This window comes from Oryctolagus cuniculus, chromosome 13, assembly GCF_964237555.1.
Source record: "Oryctolagus cuniculus chromosome 13, mOryCun1.1, whole genome shotgun sequence".
NCBI classification, from domain to species: domain Eukaryota; kingdom Metazoa; phylum Chordata; class Mammalia; order Lagomorpha; family Leporidae; genus Oryctolagus; species Oryctolagus cuniculus.
The window spans coordinates 21,518,430-21,534,069 of NC_091444.1; the positions used below are offsets into that span (position 1 = coordinate 21,518,430).

At 43.9% G+C, this 15,640-nt stretch overlaps 1 protein-coding gene across 11 annotated transcripts in view; it reads left to right on the plus strand.

Annotated features, from left to right (window-relative positions):
* Positions 1-15,640, plus strand: part of SRGAP2 (SLIT-ROBO Rho GTPase activating protein 2) — a 286,141-nt gene that overhangs the window by 135,868 nt on the left and 134,633 nt on the right. For all 11 annotated transcript variants that reach the window (XM_017347830.3, XM_051821257.2, XM_051821256.2 and 8 more), the window contains one exon: positions 3,259-3,421. In XM_017347830.3, coding sequence (XP_017203319.2) covers positions 3,259-3,421 — 163 coding nt within the window. The remainder of the gene's footprint in view (positions 1-3,258; positions 3,422-15,640) is intronic.

Sequence of the window (15,640 nt, forward strand, 5' to 3'; positions counted from 1 at the left end):
TGGAAGAAGCTCCTGGCTCCTTGGCCTGGCCCAGCTCTGACCATTGCAGCCGTTTGGGGAGTGAACTAGTAGATAGATCTCACACTCTGTGTATGTCTCTCTCTGTCTGTTTATCTCTCTAAATCTGCCTTACAAATAAATAAATAAATCTTACTGAAACCAATATTAATAGCTGTCTCATTACATGCTGTAAGGATGTAAATAAATATGTGTGATAAAATTACTTATAGGGCCCTAAAAGTCCTTAATAAAATTTAGTTGATAAGCCACTTTATGTTTGAAAGATTCCCACTTCCACCCATTCTTTTGATGAACCATCTTTGCTTACTCATCCTTTCTTTAAAGGCTGCCCTGAAATGTAGGCTCCGAATCCTTTTCCATGGTGTTAGATTGGCTTTTCCTCCTCTTGTGATCTGTGGTGTGCATTCATGAACTAGCTGGCCCTTTGTTCATACCTCTATTAAAGTTTTGCTTGTTACAGGTCTTTCTTTGTCTCTCATACCATACTCTGACACTGACACTTTTCTAATCACTAAAGCACTTAATACTGTACCTTGTTCGTTTAAGATATAAGTGCTCATACATTTGTGGAATTGCATTGTGACACTATTTTGTGTGTATGTAAAATGCTGTAGAAGAGACCTAACGTAGACCGCCATCCATGCTCTCCAATAAGGTGCAGATTGAAAACAATTGTAAATGTAATGTCTTGAGAAATCTACCCCTCCTTTTTTTTCATAATTCTTTAAAAGTTATTTTTCATATGAGAGGCAGAGAGAATGAGAGAAAGACAGAGAGCTCCCATTCACAGATACACTCCCCAGATGTCTACAATAAATGGCAGGGGCTGGGCCAACATGGGGCTGAGAGCTGGGAACTCAATCCAGGTAGTAGGAACCCCATTACTTGAGCCATCACTGCTAATATCTGCCCTTTTAAAAAGCAAATGTAGGGGCCGGCACTGTGGCATAGTGGGTAAAGCCGCCGCCTGTAGTACCAGCATCCCATATAGGCACCAGTTCGAGTCCTGGCTGCTCTACTTCTGATCCGGCTCCCTGCTATGGCCTGGGAAAGCAGTAGAAGATGGCCCAAGTGTTTGGGCCCCTACAACCACATGGGAGACCCGGAAGAAGCTCCTGGCTCCTGGCTTCGGATCGGCACAGCTCTGGCCATTGCAGTCATCTGAGGAGTGAACCAGCGGATGGAAGACCCCTCTCTCTCTCTCTCTCCCCCACAACCTCTCCTTCTCTCTGTGTAACTCTGACTTTCAAGTAAACAAATAAATCTTTAAAAAATAAAATAAAAAGCAAATGTAATTGCCTCGAATATACTATACTTATTTGAGGGTCTGAGTATCTTGCCAAGAGAAATCATTTGGTTTGAATAAAAATTAGATTATTTAGGATTTCATAAGTGAAATTGATTTGGAATCAATTTGGAAGTCTTCTTGCAGTGGAAACATCAAATATCATTGAATACATGCGCTTAAATCTCTTATCATTTTGAATTTAGGATCATTTCCTACTCCTCACTTTTTCAGATGCTAAGCATTTTGAAAGGATTGGATTAATTATATGTCTTTCTCCCCGACAACTATGCTTTTTACATTTTCAGAGAAATCTTCTCATTTCTCCAAAAAGATGAGTGGGCCTAATGCTACCACAGGACTTGGCACATGAGTGTTAGCAATGATGGGTACAGAAGTGCAGTGCCTGGAGCAGAGGGTGAGGGGGCAGGCTAAGAATAGTTTCGGTTTGGACTTAAATTCTCACTGAAGCAGTCCCTTGGTTTTGCTTAGACACATGTTTGTTTTGCTGGTCTGATGTGTTCTGAAGCTGAAGTCAGTGTGGCATGGTTATTGTTGGTAGTTATTACTGCAGAATTGGAAAAGCCCTTCGAAGTTGGATTCCGTACTTTACAAATCCCAGGTGCCTGGCAGCCTCCAGCCCTGAAGGGAAGCAGTGCTGATTCAAGTATCAAGCTACTCTCAGTTCACTTTGTGTGCACCAAGAGACTGCCTGAAGGGTGGATGAGGGAAAGGGCATGAACAGAATGTGATTTGTTTGTTTATTTATTTTTGTGGAGCTTGAGAATGCTTTCTTTGTAATTACAGACTTTGTTTTGAATTCCAGCGCTGCTGCTTATTAGAGATGTAACCTTGAGCAAGGTGTCTAACCTTTGTTTTTGGGCTAAGCTTCCTCATCTGCCCTATGTGGTTAATAACACCTACCTCATGAGGTAGTTGTGGAATTTATGTTAAATAACAGCATAAAGGGCCTAGCCAGGTGCTAAGTGGGCAGTCAGTATTCGTTCGTAAACTATACTGCCAGAGATTTTTCTGTTTCTCTCCTTAAGGATTCAAAGTGCAGAACTTTCTGTGGTTTAAATTAGTGCTATGAACTGAGTTAGTCTTGTATAATTCTTTGGATCACAGTGTTTTCACTAGTGATGAACATCTAGATTTAGTACTTTACTGCTCCATTCAAGCTGTGGGCACTGTAGTAATATATATGTTTACATACAGCTTGTGTTCTTACTTGTGGGACATGAGACCACGACTCAATCAATGAAATGAGCACCTCTTTCAAAGAACTAAAGAGTGTGCAGGGACTTTCATGGTAGATAGCTCCAAAGTTCGTCTCCACCGACTCCTACGATGGATAACTTGTGGGAATTTAGTCTGTAGTGCTCTGGTGATTTTGTCTCTAGATAAAATCTCTGTAACTTTCATTTGTAACTCTAGAGAAAAACCAAATGGCTCAGTGGCTAAAATTATGTCTAACTTTGAGTTAGACAGCCTAGACAGATTCTGGTTGGACAGTACAGAGCTGTGGTTCTAGTCCCTGACTCCTCTTTACTGGCTGTGGGCAAGTGACAAATCCTTTGAACCTCAGTTTTCTAATCAGTAAAATGGCTGTAATGGTAGTTCTTAGCTTGTAATGAAACGATCAAGTTAAATGAGATAATACACACATAGAATTCACCAAGTACCTAGAACACAATAGCTGCTCAACAGAGAATCCTGCTTCTCTTCTTCTTTCTCCTCTTTTCCTCTTTCTCTACCCTTTTCCTCTTTCTCCCCCCTCTCTCTCCTTCTTGTTCTTTTTTTCACTGCTGTTCATTGAGTTTTCGGGAAAGAGGCCTTTATTTCTGGTTCTGCTTTGATTGCTGGGATTTTGTGACTGGGACTGTAACTGTAGCTGTTGGCCCTGGCTGCTTACCAACACTGATGTTTTTTGCTTTGCCGTTTCTCTGCAGGAAGGATCAGAATGTTCTCTCTCCGGTCAACTGCTGGAACCTCCTCTTAAACCAAGTGAAGCGAGAGAGCAGGGACCACACCACCCTGAGTGACATCTACCTGAATAATATCATCCCTCGGTTTGTCCAAGTCAGTGAGGACTCAGGAAGACTCTTTAAAAAGGTGTGTGGCTATTCCTGCTGGCAGAGGTCCTTGGGTAGACAGTGACACCATCTTGTAAACAAGAGGAAGAATACCTTATTGGCCCACAAGTAAAAGGCTTCCTACTAGTCATTCCCTAACACATTCATACGCATAGAAAAAAAATATTTGAATTGGTATTCTTTTCTTCCTTTCTGAGCTGAATTAACGGTAGCCCTGGGAAGATAACTTTGCAAGATATAACCCTTGGTCTGGTACCATAGTCCCTAATCTGCATGTATTCATAATGACTGTTTTAGTTGGTTTCCTTCAAGTGATTTGTGAAGCTGTTGAAATTCAAGGGCTTTGTATCATTTCATGTGTTCCTCCTCTGGTTCGTTTAGCAAATTCGTAGATGTTTATGTTGTCAATTCTCCTCTTGGCCAAGGTGGACCAAATTTGGTGATTCTCATCATGGCATATCTTTATTTTAGGTTCCTCGGTGCTTTCTGAAGCTGAATTATCACAATTCCTTGAGTGTAGATTGAGGAATTTGATCAAGGGAAAAATAAAAAGAATTGTGATAATCTTAAGGAATTTCTACTAAATTCATCTTTCCTGACAATGATAGAACCAGTCTCTTGGAAACTCAGGCCTCTTTTCTAAGCTTTCTCAACTCTGAGCTCTTAGTGGAGACATGTAGTCATGAGGCATCATTACCAATTGTGGCAAAGGGCCACATGATAATACCATGTCTAACATTCAAGTTCTGAGGTCCCCAAGAAGATTTTCCAGAAGGTGAATAAGCTTCCCAAAGTTGCAGGGAGAAAGAGGACCTATAAGGCTATTTAGAATTCATTGGTTTTCATTCATAAAATCTAGTGTTAATATTTGAGGCTAGTAGAGAAAGGACTTTGATAAATAGGTTTTTATTGATGTATCCATAGCTCTTGGTCAGTTTTCCCTTTTTTTATTTTAAGATTTATTTATTTTTTTGAGAGGTAGAGTTACAGAGAGAGAGAGAGGGAACGACAGAGAGAGAGAAAGAGAGATCTTCCATCTACCGGTTCACTCCCTAAATGGTCACAATGGCCAGAGCTGGGCTGATCCAAAGCCAGGAGCCAGGAACTTCTTCTTCCATGTGGGTGCAGGGACTCAAGTACTTGGGTCACGTTCCTCTGCTTTCCCAGGCACACCAGCTGATAGCTGGATCAGAAATTGAGCAGCTGGGTCCTGAACCTGTGCCCGTGTGGGATGTCAGTGTCGCAGGTGACAACTTCACCTGCTTTGTCACAATACTGGCCCCAGTTTCCCAATTCTTAATGTTAGGAAGTTTTCCAGTTCTTACCAGGTCTGGAATTAAACGCAATTTCTTGTTTTTTACCAATCTGAAAATAGAACTGATTTAGAATTCACCATCCATGTAACTGCATCCCTGAATGGGGCTTTCCCTAGGTCTCAGAAACAGAGTATTGAGGGTATAATTATCTGATGAAAAAAAAAAAAAAAAAAAAAAAAAAAAACAGAAGAAGCAAGAGAAAGAGAGTTCCCTGCCAGAGTTCACTGATTATTTTTAGAGGCCTAGCTGTGCTGTGGCTGGGGCCATGTTTCATTTTCGGGTGAGGGTGCTTTTCCATCTCATCCGTGGTTTCTAGCATCTGCTCCAGCTTGCTTGTCATTAATTTGAATTATTCTGCAACACTTGGTGACATATGTGTGTGTCACTAAAATTAAAACCTATTTAGGTAAAACCTTGAAGACTGGACAGTCATCAGATAGCACTTCTGCTCCTCTCTGTGACCTTGACAAACACTTAGACTGTCTTGAGCAGGAAAGGGTTGACTGTAGTTTCCCTCTCCATTTTCTCTCTTTGTTTCAGAAAAAACTTCTGTGTGAGATATTTACCTATGTAGACTTCTCCCAGGCTCTTACCTTGCTTTTCTCTTAGCCTTAGAAAGTTAAAGAAGAGGGGCCGGCGCCATGGCTCACTTGGTTGATTTTCCGCCTGCGGCGCTGGCATCCCATATGGGCACCAGGTTCTAGTCCTGGTTGCTCCTCTTCCAGGCCAGCTCTGTGCTGTGGCCTGGGAGGGCAGTGGAGGATGGCCCAAGTGCTTGGGCTCCTGCACCCACATTGGAGACCAGGAGGAAGTACCTGGCTCCGGATCAGTGTAGCTCTGGCCGTGGCGGCCATTGTGGGGGTGAACCAACGGAAGGAAGACCTTTCTCTCTGTCTCTTTCCCCATCTCTCTGTCTCTCTCACTCACTAATTCTATCTTTAAAAAAAAAAAAAAGTTAAAGAAGAAACAAGCTGAGTGTCTTCTAGCCTCTCCAGAGCTCTGACACATTTATGCCAAAAGCAGATATCAAAGCCCCAAGTGTCCCTGGCTCCTTAAGTGCCCCATTCACATTTCCCCAAATACCTAAGTGTATGGCATGTAACATGGGCATCTCACCTCCAAGCAAAAATCCATGCTTGGCTGATATTCCTGACATTGGTCTCAGGATTGACCTCCCCACGCTGTGCTTTTCTGTGGTGGGGGCACAAGGAAGAGTCTCTCATTTCTCACAGGAGTGTTTATATTTGAAGAATATAACATTCATTTTCAGAGAAGTGCACGTTTCATAACTTTATAGCTAAATGCATTTTCACATACTGAACACACCTGTGTGACCAGCGCCTGGACCAAGAAACACACTATCTTAGCACCCCAGAAGCACCCCTCAAGTTGTCCTTTTAGTTGTCTCCCCTTCAAGTCCCCACAAATAACAACTGGGCTTTTAGCAGCAGAGATTACTTTTGCTTGGGTTCATACCTTATATAAATAGAATCATACAGTATGTACTCTTTTTGTGTCTGGTTTCTCTCATTCAACTTATGTTTGTAAGATTCACATGGTTGGGCATAGTTGCAGGTCATAGAACTTTCCTTTGATCTTTATAACTTTGCCTCAGTTGTACTTGACCTGAGATATGCATTGGATTGTTGAGTGGCCAGTATTTACTATCCCACAGGGTGAATAATCTCTTTTTTCTCTCCTTTAAGATCCCAGTCTGTAAGAGCAGATTCATTCTGGTTTGCTGGGTGAGAGCCTGTCGGCTTTCCAGTAAGGAACAGAGAAACATTCCCCGTACTCCAAGTTTGCAGTCTTTTTTGTTTGGAGAATGTTGCATGTGAAGAATTAGAACCCTACTTGTTAAGTTCTAGTAATCAAATAAGAGACCTAAGAAATGCTCCTGGCCACCTGTCACTTATAGAAGCTTCTGGTGTTTGCTTTGTGCTCTCAGAGCAGAGAAACTGACCCTTTCTCCTGGGCCTAGCTCTGCTATTAACTCCAAAACCTTTGACAATTACTTCTTTTTACACTCCAATTTCCTAAACTTGAAGTGAAGAGTTTGGGCTGCATGGTCTCCACGGTACCTTCTGAATCCAAAAAGCTGCAATTCTGTGATGTGTAGAGTATCCTACTCTGGGGCTTCCTTCTGGATGGTGGGTAACTTTGTTCAGCTGAAGTAAATGACAGTCTCCAAAATCAGGGTAAAGAAAAGTGAGCTGGAGTGTGGAAAGGGCTAACTTGAGCAACTGAAACCAAATTTCTTGAAGAACGAAGTGTTGTTTCAGATGCTTTTATCTATAATGGCCGAGAACCAAGAGATGTCAAACTGGGATGCAAATGTACAAAATTGATATACCCTTTGGATTACCAGTAAATTTAATTACAGCAGCAAAAGGAAAATTCATTTCTCGGGGCATACAGACTTCAGAAAACATACCTTTATTTTTTGTTTAGCTGTGGATACCTGCGCTTTATGTGAATTTAAATCTATTTTGTCACGAGTGAAAGTCTCAGGTGTTCCTCTGTTTTAAACTTTTTTTTAATCTATAAAACATGAATAGTCACTAGAGAAAGTTATGGTAATAAAAATCAGTATTTTTAGAATCCTTGTGTGCCATGTATTATGTTAAGTCCTTTATATACATTATCTCCTTTAATCCTTATAATTATTCTGAAAGTAATAGTAATGGTGTTAATATTTCTGTTTTATGAAGGAAGAGACTGAGATTTAAAGAGATTAAGCAAGAAAGAGGTGTGGTTAGTACTTAAATCCAGGCACCTGGCTCTAGAACCCAGCGTTTCCATTTACATGCTCTGTTAGGACCCTGTGGGTATGGTGTGTGGGAACGAGGGTATCCCAGATGTTTTTACTCTTTCCATTTTATCTAGGTATTTCACTTAGGTTATAGAATTAATCTAGATTTTTCTTTCGTACATAAACCTTCAAAGAGTGTAGTGATGTTACATATCAACATTGGATTATTTCTCCTACCTGGCGTTGGGAAGCAGCTAGAAGTTGGGGGTGAACTAGGGCAGCATGCTTTTCTCCCCCGAGGTAGAGTCTCTAGTGAGAGGGAAACAAAGACTCATTAAATGTGAGAACTGCCCACAAATCTGGCTCACAGCTAGTTCAGCTAATTTGGGGAAGTCAGGATGGCTGCACAATTGGCCCCTCTATGCTGCTGAACCCCCATAAGGGATGCTCCTTGCTAGCCCTCTGGTTTGTGGTTATGTCTCCTGGGACATATTATACATTTTGCATGAAGTTGTGTCGGAGATTGCTTTGGCTAAATATAACATCTGGAGAAAGTAACCTCCTATCCATAGCTTAGAAACAGACCAACTTTGTCTCGGACTCCAGGGAAAATTGAGCCCATTTGGTGCTCCTGACATCTCCTTTCGTGCAGTGAAAGCTCAGTCTGTCTAACCCCTGTTGGAACCAAGGGTTGGGCAAATATTATTGCTGTCACCTTCATTTGTTTAATGCGGTAGCTTCAAAAACGCTGGTCAAGCTCTGCCAAGTCTGACTGCCATCTCCATGTGGTCTCTGTGAGAGGAATGTTTTAAAGAATCCCACCAAGAACAGAATTCATTTTTCCCATTTGCTCAGTTTAAACTGAAATAAACTTGGATGTGCTTTTTCCCACAGAGGAGAGAACAATCCTTTTTTCTCTTCCTCCTTTCACTTAGCTGGAACACACTGAAGGTACCTCTAACTTTGCTTTTTCAACTTACTGCTTCTAGCTCTTGACAGCTGTGCACACTGAAGCTTGAAAGGAGCTGGTCAATTCAGAAAGTCCTAAGACTGAATTGTATCCTTGTTTTTACAGTACTCCAATTAACAGTACTCCTGTTTTACCTTTAGTTTGCCTAACCTTCCATGGTATAAACTAAGGTTGAATTGAGAAAGTGGGGGCAAATTACCTGTAGACTAGTAGTTTTCAGCATAGCCTGTGCATGAAAGTTACTTAGGGAGCTTAAAAAAAAAAGTCTTTGTGACCTTGAATAGACAAAGATTTCTTAGGAAATAAAACACTTGAATAATAAAAGGGAAAAAAGAGAAATTGGACTTCAAGTTTTAAACATTTGTTCTGGGGAAAGGCATTGTTAAGAAAATGAAAGTTAAGCCTTAGGCTGGAAGAAAATATTTGCAATGCATATGCCTTAGTCTGTTTTGTGCTGCTATGACAGAATATCTAATGCTGGATAATTTGTAAAGAAAGAGGTTTGTTTATTATAGTTCTGGAGGCCAGGAAGTCCAAGGTTAACAAATTCACATCTGGCAAGGGCCTTCTCTCTGTATCATGACATGGTGGAAGATATCACATGCATCAAAGAGGGAAGCAGTAGGGGCTGAATTTATCCTTTTATCTGTCCATTACTAACCCACTCCTATAATAATGGTAGTAATCCATTCAAGAGGACAGAGGCCCCATGACCTCATTACCTCTTATAGGGGCTGTGGGGAGCAACCCGGACTGGACTGAGTTACTGGAATTAAGACTTATTCTATGCATCTGCTCTCCCACAATATGGCGCTGGGAGAGGAGAAAACAGCTTCTATGCAGCTGCCTCTTGCCAACTTGAGTGATGACCTCCAGGAGCTGATCCTGCTCCTGATTGGAGGAGAGCAGCGTACTCGGCGTGTGGGCAGCCGAGTTGGGATTGGCGGAGGAGGACTATAAAGGAGGAACACCTGTGCAGCCCACGAGAGAGCCGGCCGGCGGTGTGCCGCTCCCCCGCGGAAGTGGGGAAGGTGGCAGGGGGAACCGCCCTTCCACGGAGGTGGAAGGGACGGTAGCCAACCCGGGAAGAACCAGCAGCAAACCCGGGGAGGGCCGAGCAGATGAAAGAACAGCGCAGGGTCCTGTGTCGTTCCTCCACGAAGACGGGGAGTGACATAATGGTGCCGTGACTCGGATATGAAGCCTAGGCAGGGTTTAGTGTCGTTCCTCCATGAAGAGGGGGAGCAACATAATGGTGCCGTGACTCGGATAGGAAACTTAGGAGGGAAGAAACGGGAAGAAGTGGAAAATACCAGAGAGAGAGACTAGCAAAGAGCCTAGGGAAAAGCCAGACAGAAAAGGTGCCGGAAGAAGCTATCGAAAGCCTAGGCATAGACTCGGATACGGACTGTGGGAAAGAAGTTAGGATTTAAAGTGAAAGCAAGAAGAAACTTAGACTCAGATACGGACTGCAGGTTGAAAGTGAAAGTGAAACCTATAAGAAACTTAGACTTGGATACGGACTGTGGGGAGAGGCCAGGAGAAATGAGGGAGGAATATTGTTGGAAGAAAACTTAGGGAAACATACCGGGTAGAGAAAAATGTTAGGGAGGATGAAGCCGCGAGTGCAGGCCGAGGTGGAGACGTAAACCAGCTTGGAATTCTTCAAGTCAGCCCGAGGAGCAAGAGGCGAAGATCTGGAACCAGAGGCAGAGATGTGGGCCGCCAGGTTGGAATTCACCAGGTTAGTCTGGGGAACTTGGATTGAATACCAGTGGCGGAAACGTGAGCTACGCTGTGTGATTCGCGGAAGCCACCGTGTGCAGAGAGCACGGGGCGTGAATAGATAGGGAACGCGGGGCTGGCGCGAGGCCGTGGTGCGGACGCGAAGGGCGTGGAGACCGTGGAGTGTGCGCGCGAAGCCGAGCCGCGCAGAGCCGGGAGCCCGCCGCAGGGCGGGCACCGGGAAGCCGCGCAGATGAGAGAAGCGCGGGCTGAAGTGGCTCAGAGCCGGGAAGCCGTCGAGAAGCAGCCTCGGGGCGGGCACCGGGAAGCCACGGAGATAAGAGAAACAGAAGTTTAGAAGTAAAATGAGAGAAATAGGAATGCTGGCAGATAGAAGTAAAATAGGAGAGATAGGAATGCCCGGAGATAGAGAAATAGAGAAAAATAAGGCCTCCCCTCAACATGGCAATGAGAGAGCTTGGATTCGGTCTGCCTGATTAGGGAGGTGGTGAGCACCTGTGGGCGGCTAGCAGCTTATGCGCCGCAGATCACCGAAGACAGGCACGAATTAACATCAATAAGTCTCCCCACAATACCGCAATGAGAAGGCTTGGATTCGGTCTGCCTGATTAGTAAGGCAGTAAGCATCAGCAGGCAGCTCGACCAGAGTATGAGCTGCAGGTCACCGAAGATAGGCACGAATCAACACCAATAAGTCTCCCCACAAGACGGCAATGAGAGGGCTTGGATTCGGTTTGCCTGATAGGGCTTGTAAGCACCTGCAGGCAGAGTAGAGCATGCGCTGCAGGGCACCGAACACAGGCACGCATCAGCGCCTAAAAACCTCCTCACAACATGGCGAAGAGAGGACCCGGATTCGGTTTGCCTGATTGATAGGACTTGTAAGCACCTGTGGGCAACTCTAGCAAGCAGAGCAGAGTGTGTGCCGCGGGACACCGAAGACAGGCGCGTATCAACGCCAAAAAATAAAAAGAAAGGGGGATCTGTGGGGAGCAACCCGGACTGGACTGAGTTACTGGAATTAAGACTTATTCTATGCATCTGCTCTCCCACAATATGATGCTGGGAGAGGAGAAAACAGCTTCTACGCAGCTGCCTCTTGCCAACTTGAGTGATGACCTCCAGGAGCTGATCCTGCTCCTGATTGGAGGAGAGCAGCGTACTCGGCGTGTGGGCAGCCGAGTTGGGATTGGCGGAGGAGGACTATAAAGGAGGAGAGAGACAACATGCACCAGGAACATCTAAGGGGAACACCTGTGCAGCCCCCGAGAGAGCCGGCCGGCGGTGTGCCGCTCCCCCGCGGAAGTGGGGAAGGTGGCAGGGGGAACCGCCCTTCCACGGAGGTGGAAGGGACGGTAGCCAACCCGGGAAGAACCAGCAGCAAACCCGGGGAGGGCCGAGCAGATGAAAGAACAGCGCAGGGTCCTGTGTCGTTCCTCCACGAAGACGGGGAGCGACATAATGGTGCCGTGACTCGGATATGAAGCCTAGGCAGGGTTTAGTGTCGTTCCTCCATGAAGAGGGGGAGCGACAGGGGCCACCTCTCAACACTTGCTGCATTAGTTCTTAAGTTTCCGGCACATGAGCTTTGGGGAACACAGCAAACCATAACAACATATATCTGACAAAGACTTATATCAGAATGTAGAAACTAAGAAACTCTTAGTACTCAATAATACAGACTTTCCAATTTTTAAAAAAAGGGTGAAAAGTTTTTAACAGAAAATTCACCAACGACAATATATATATACAATCAGCACATGAAAACCATGCTCAATATTATTAATCATCAGATAAATATAAATTAAAATATTATGAAGATATACTATAGGCGCCGGCACTGTGGTATAGTGGGGAAAGCTGCCTTCTGCAGTGCCAGCATGCCAACGCCGGTTCTAATCTCGGCTGCTCCTCTTCCAATCCAACTCTCTGCTATGGCCTAGGAAAGCAATAGAAGATGGTCCAAGTCCTTGGGCCCCTGCATCCACGTGGGAGACCCAGAAGAAGATCTTGGCTCTCGGCTTCGGATCGGCACAGGTCCAGCCATTGCAGTCAACTGGGGAGTGAACCAGCAGATGGAAGACCTCTCTTTCTCTCTCTACCTTTCCCTCTTTCTCTGTGTAACTCTGACTTTCAAGTAAATAAATAAATCTTTTAAAAAAAAAAGAAGATATACTACAAACTCATTCGAATGGCTAAAATGAAAATGGCTGGTAACACCTAGTTTGTTGGGCTGGGTGGAACTTTCATATTGCTGGTGAGAATTTGAAATGGTAAGACCACTTTGGATGATAGTTGACAGTTTCTTAGGAAGTTAAACATGTACTTACAGTATGATCCAGTGATATTTCTAGGTATTTACCCAAGAGAAATAAAAAGCCTTTGTTTACAAAGGGATTTGTACCTGAATATTCATGATAGATTTTTTGGTAGGCTACAATTGTCCCCCTTTCCGATCTCCTAATTCTGGAATCTGGTGAATCTTACCTTATCCATATTCAGTTTTACAGGTATGATAAATTTGAGGATCTTGTGATAGGATATTATGCTCGATTATCCAGGTGAGCCCTAAATGCAGTCTTAAGTGTCCTTGTAAGAGGGAAAGTACAGATAAAGAAGAGGAGGGCCTGCGATGGAGCAGAGTCATAGACAGTATATGCTATGCCGTTAGCTTTGACGATGGAGGAGGGGGCCACGGGCCAAGGAATGTAGCTGTAGATGCTGGGAAAGGCAAGGAAATGGGTTCTTCCTGAACACTTCCCAAGTAAGAGCAACCCTGCTGTCACCTTGGTTTCAGCTCAGTGAAATGGGTTTTGAAATTCTGACCTTCAGAATGGTAAGAGAATAAATGTGTGTTGTTTCAAGCCACTAACTTTGCAGTGATTTGTTACAGCTGCCAGATGAAACTAATATTTGTTCATAGTGGCCTAAACTGAAAACAAACCAAATGTCCATCAGTGAATGATTGGAAAAAACATTTTGTGATATATACATATGTGAGTACTCAGTAATAGTAAGAAATGAACTGCTGATAGATACAATGTAATATATTATGCTGATATAAAGAAGCCAAGCATAATGAGTATATTGTTTGATTCCATTTATATGAAATTTTAGAAAAGGCAAATCTAATCTATAGTATAGGAAACAGATTAGTGATGGCCTTGGAGGTAGGGATAAAGGTTTGACTGGAAAGAGACACAAGAGAATACATAGATTTATGAAAATGTTATGTAATCTTTTAAAAAAAAAGATTCACTTATTTATATTGAAAGAGGTAGAGAGAGGGGGAGACAGAGAAAGAAATATATCTTCCATTTGCTAGTTCACTCCCCAGATGGCCGCAATGGCCAGGGCTAGACCAGGCCAAAGCCAGGGGCCAGGAGCTTCAGGTCCCCCACATGGATGTAGGGGTCCAAATACCTAGGACATCTTCCACTGCTTTTCCAGGACTGGAAATGGAACAGCTGGGACACAAACCAGTGCCCACATGGGATGCCAGTGTTGCAGGCGATCGCTTTACCCACTTTGCCACAGTGCTGGCCCCGAAATTGTTAGGTATTCTTGGCTATGGTGGTGTATTTATCAAAACTTATCATACTAACCACTCACTGTTTGTAAATGTTATCTCAATAAAGTTTGTTTAAAAGATCACAAAGATAAAAAAAAATACACCTGTCTTAACACCCCATCCTGGTGAAATTGAATCAAAGTCTCTGGAAAAGGGCCTGGGTGGAGAATCATCTTGGAGAAATTGAAGAGCACAGAGAACCTCCAAAGACACAGGAGCCTGTCTGTATGTGGGCCACATTTGCCCCTGACACAGACGGTGTTGAAGCAACACCCAGGCCACTGTCTCTAGGCAACGTGTTGTGGTTTCCTGCTTTATTCTTGGAGAGTAAAGAAGGGTGAATCTGGTTTCCTTCACTCTGCTGGAAGTGGGGAATGCCAGAAGAGTGCTGAGGAAGGAATGTGAGAGTCTCAATTAGTACTTTTCTGTCAGGTGTTCTGATGTCAAACATATCCTTTTACCATTCATACGTTGGCCATAAGAGAATTGCCATAACCAGTCATAACCAGTTCCTTTGCCACCAAGGAAATGAATTTGGCAGTAAAAGACGATAAAGGAGATTTAAACTTCTGTCATATGGGTTAACTGTTTATTCCCTTTGGACGGGGTAGAATTTCCTTTGGCATCTTTGAGGCCAGCTGATTGACATTATGAGACAAGAAGATGATGATACTGCAAGGAGGCGGGTTCCGTGGAGTTAGTGTCATTAATAAGAACTGACCTACAATGTTGGTATAGTTGAACATCCCAGAGAGGTGCAGTAGGCCCATGTATCCATGGGTTCAACTGCAGACTGCAAATATTTGGAGAAAAAAATTGCCTCTGTACTGAAAGTGTGCTGATTTTTCCTTTTTGGGATTCTTCCCTAAATAGTACAGTATAACCATTTACTTAGCATTTATATTATAGTAGGTATTACAGCTAAGCTAGAGATTATTTAAAGCATACTGGAGGAGGTATGTGTTGGTTATATGCAGATATTCCATTTTATATGAGGGACTTGATCTGTGGATTTTGATACCCGGAACGACTGTGCATTTGAGTGAATAGAATAAGAATGATTTTCCAAAGTTTGTGTTACTATGTTCTGCCCCCTTGAGAAAGAGTTTCTTTTGAAGACATCTTTGGGAGAAGGAATGATTTAACACTCTCTACGCTTCCCTGTCCACCATACCTCTCCCCACTCACTACACTAAGCGTCCTTTTCTGACTGAATTCCCTCCGTATTATAACATGGTCACTGTCCCCCTCCCCACACTCGGCATCCATCTCTGACTGAATTCCCTCCATGTTGTGACGTGGTCACTGTCCCCCTCGCCACACTCGGCGTCCGTCTCTGACTGAATTCCCTCCATGTTGTGACGTGGTCACTGTCCCCCTCGCCACACTCGGCGTCCGTCTCTGTCTGAATTCCCTCCGTGTGGTGACGTGGTCACTGTCCCCCTCGCCACACTTGGCGTCTGTCTCTGAATTCCCTCCGTGTGGTGACATGGTCACTGCAGCACACGTGAGGCTTCACAGAAGCTGTTCCAGTTGCCCGGTTTGTCTTGTTGGTGGCAAAAATCCATTCCCAGTTAGTTGAGCTTTATCCTTTAATATTAATGAAGATATTCTTTTTGAAGAAAAGAATAGGATGAGAAGCTAGGCTTGTTTGAGTAGGGATGGAAGGCTGCCAGCTGCTTCAAAGGTATCTCTGCTGATAAGGAGCATCAGGTTTGCTGCCAAAGCCAACACGGACTAGCTTTGCAGCCAGTGTCACTCTGGTGTTTCCGCTTTGGTTTTTGTGACACCGGGTCAGCAGCATCTGTGTGCTCTTCCTTGAGGCTTCTCTCTGGGTGGTCCAGGCTTTCTTCTGGACGTACAAAGACAAAGCTGAAAGGGAA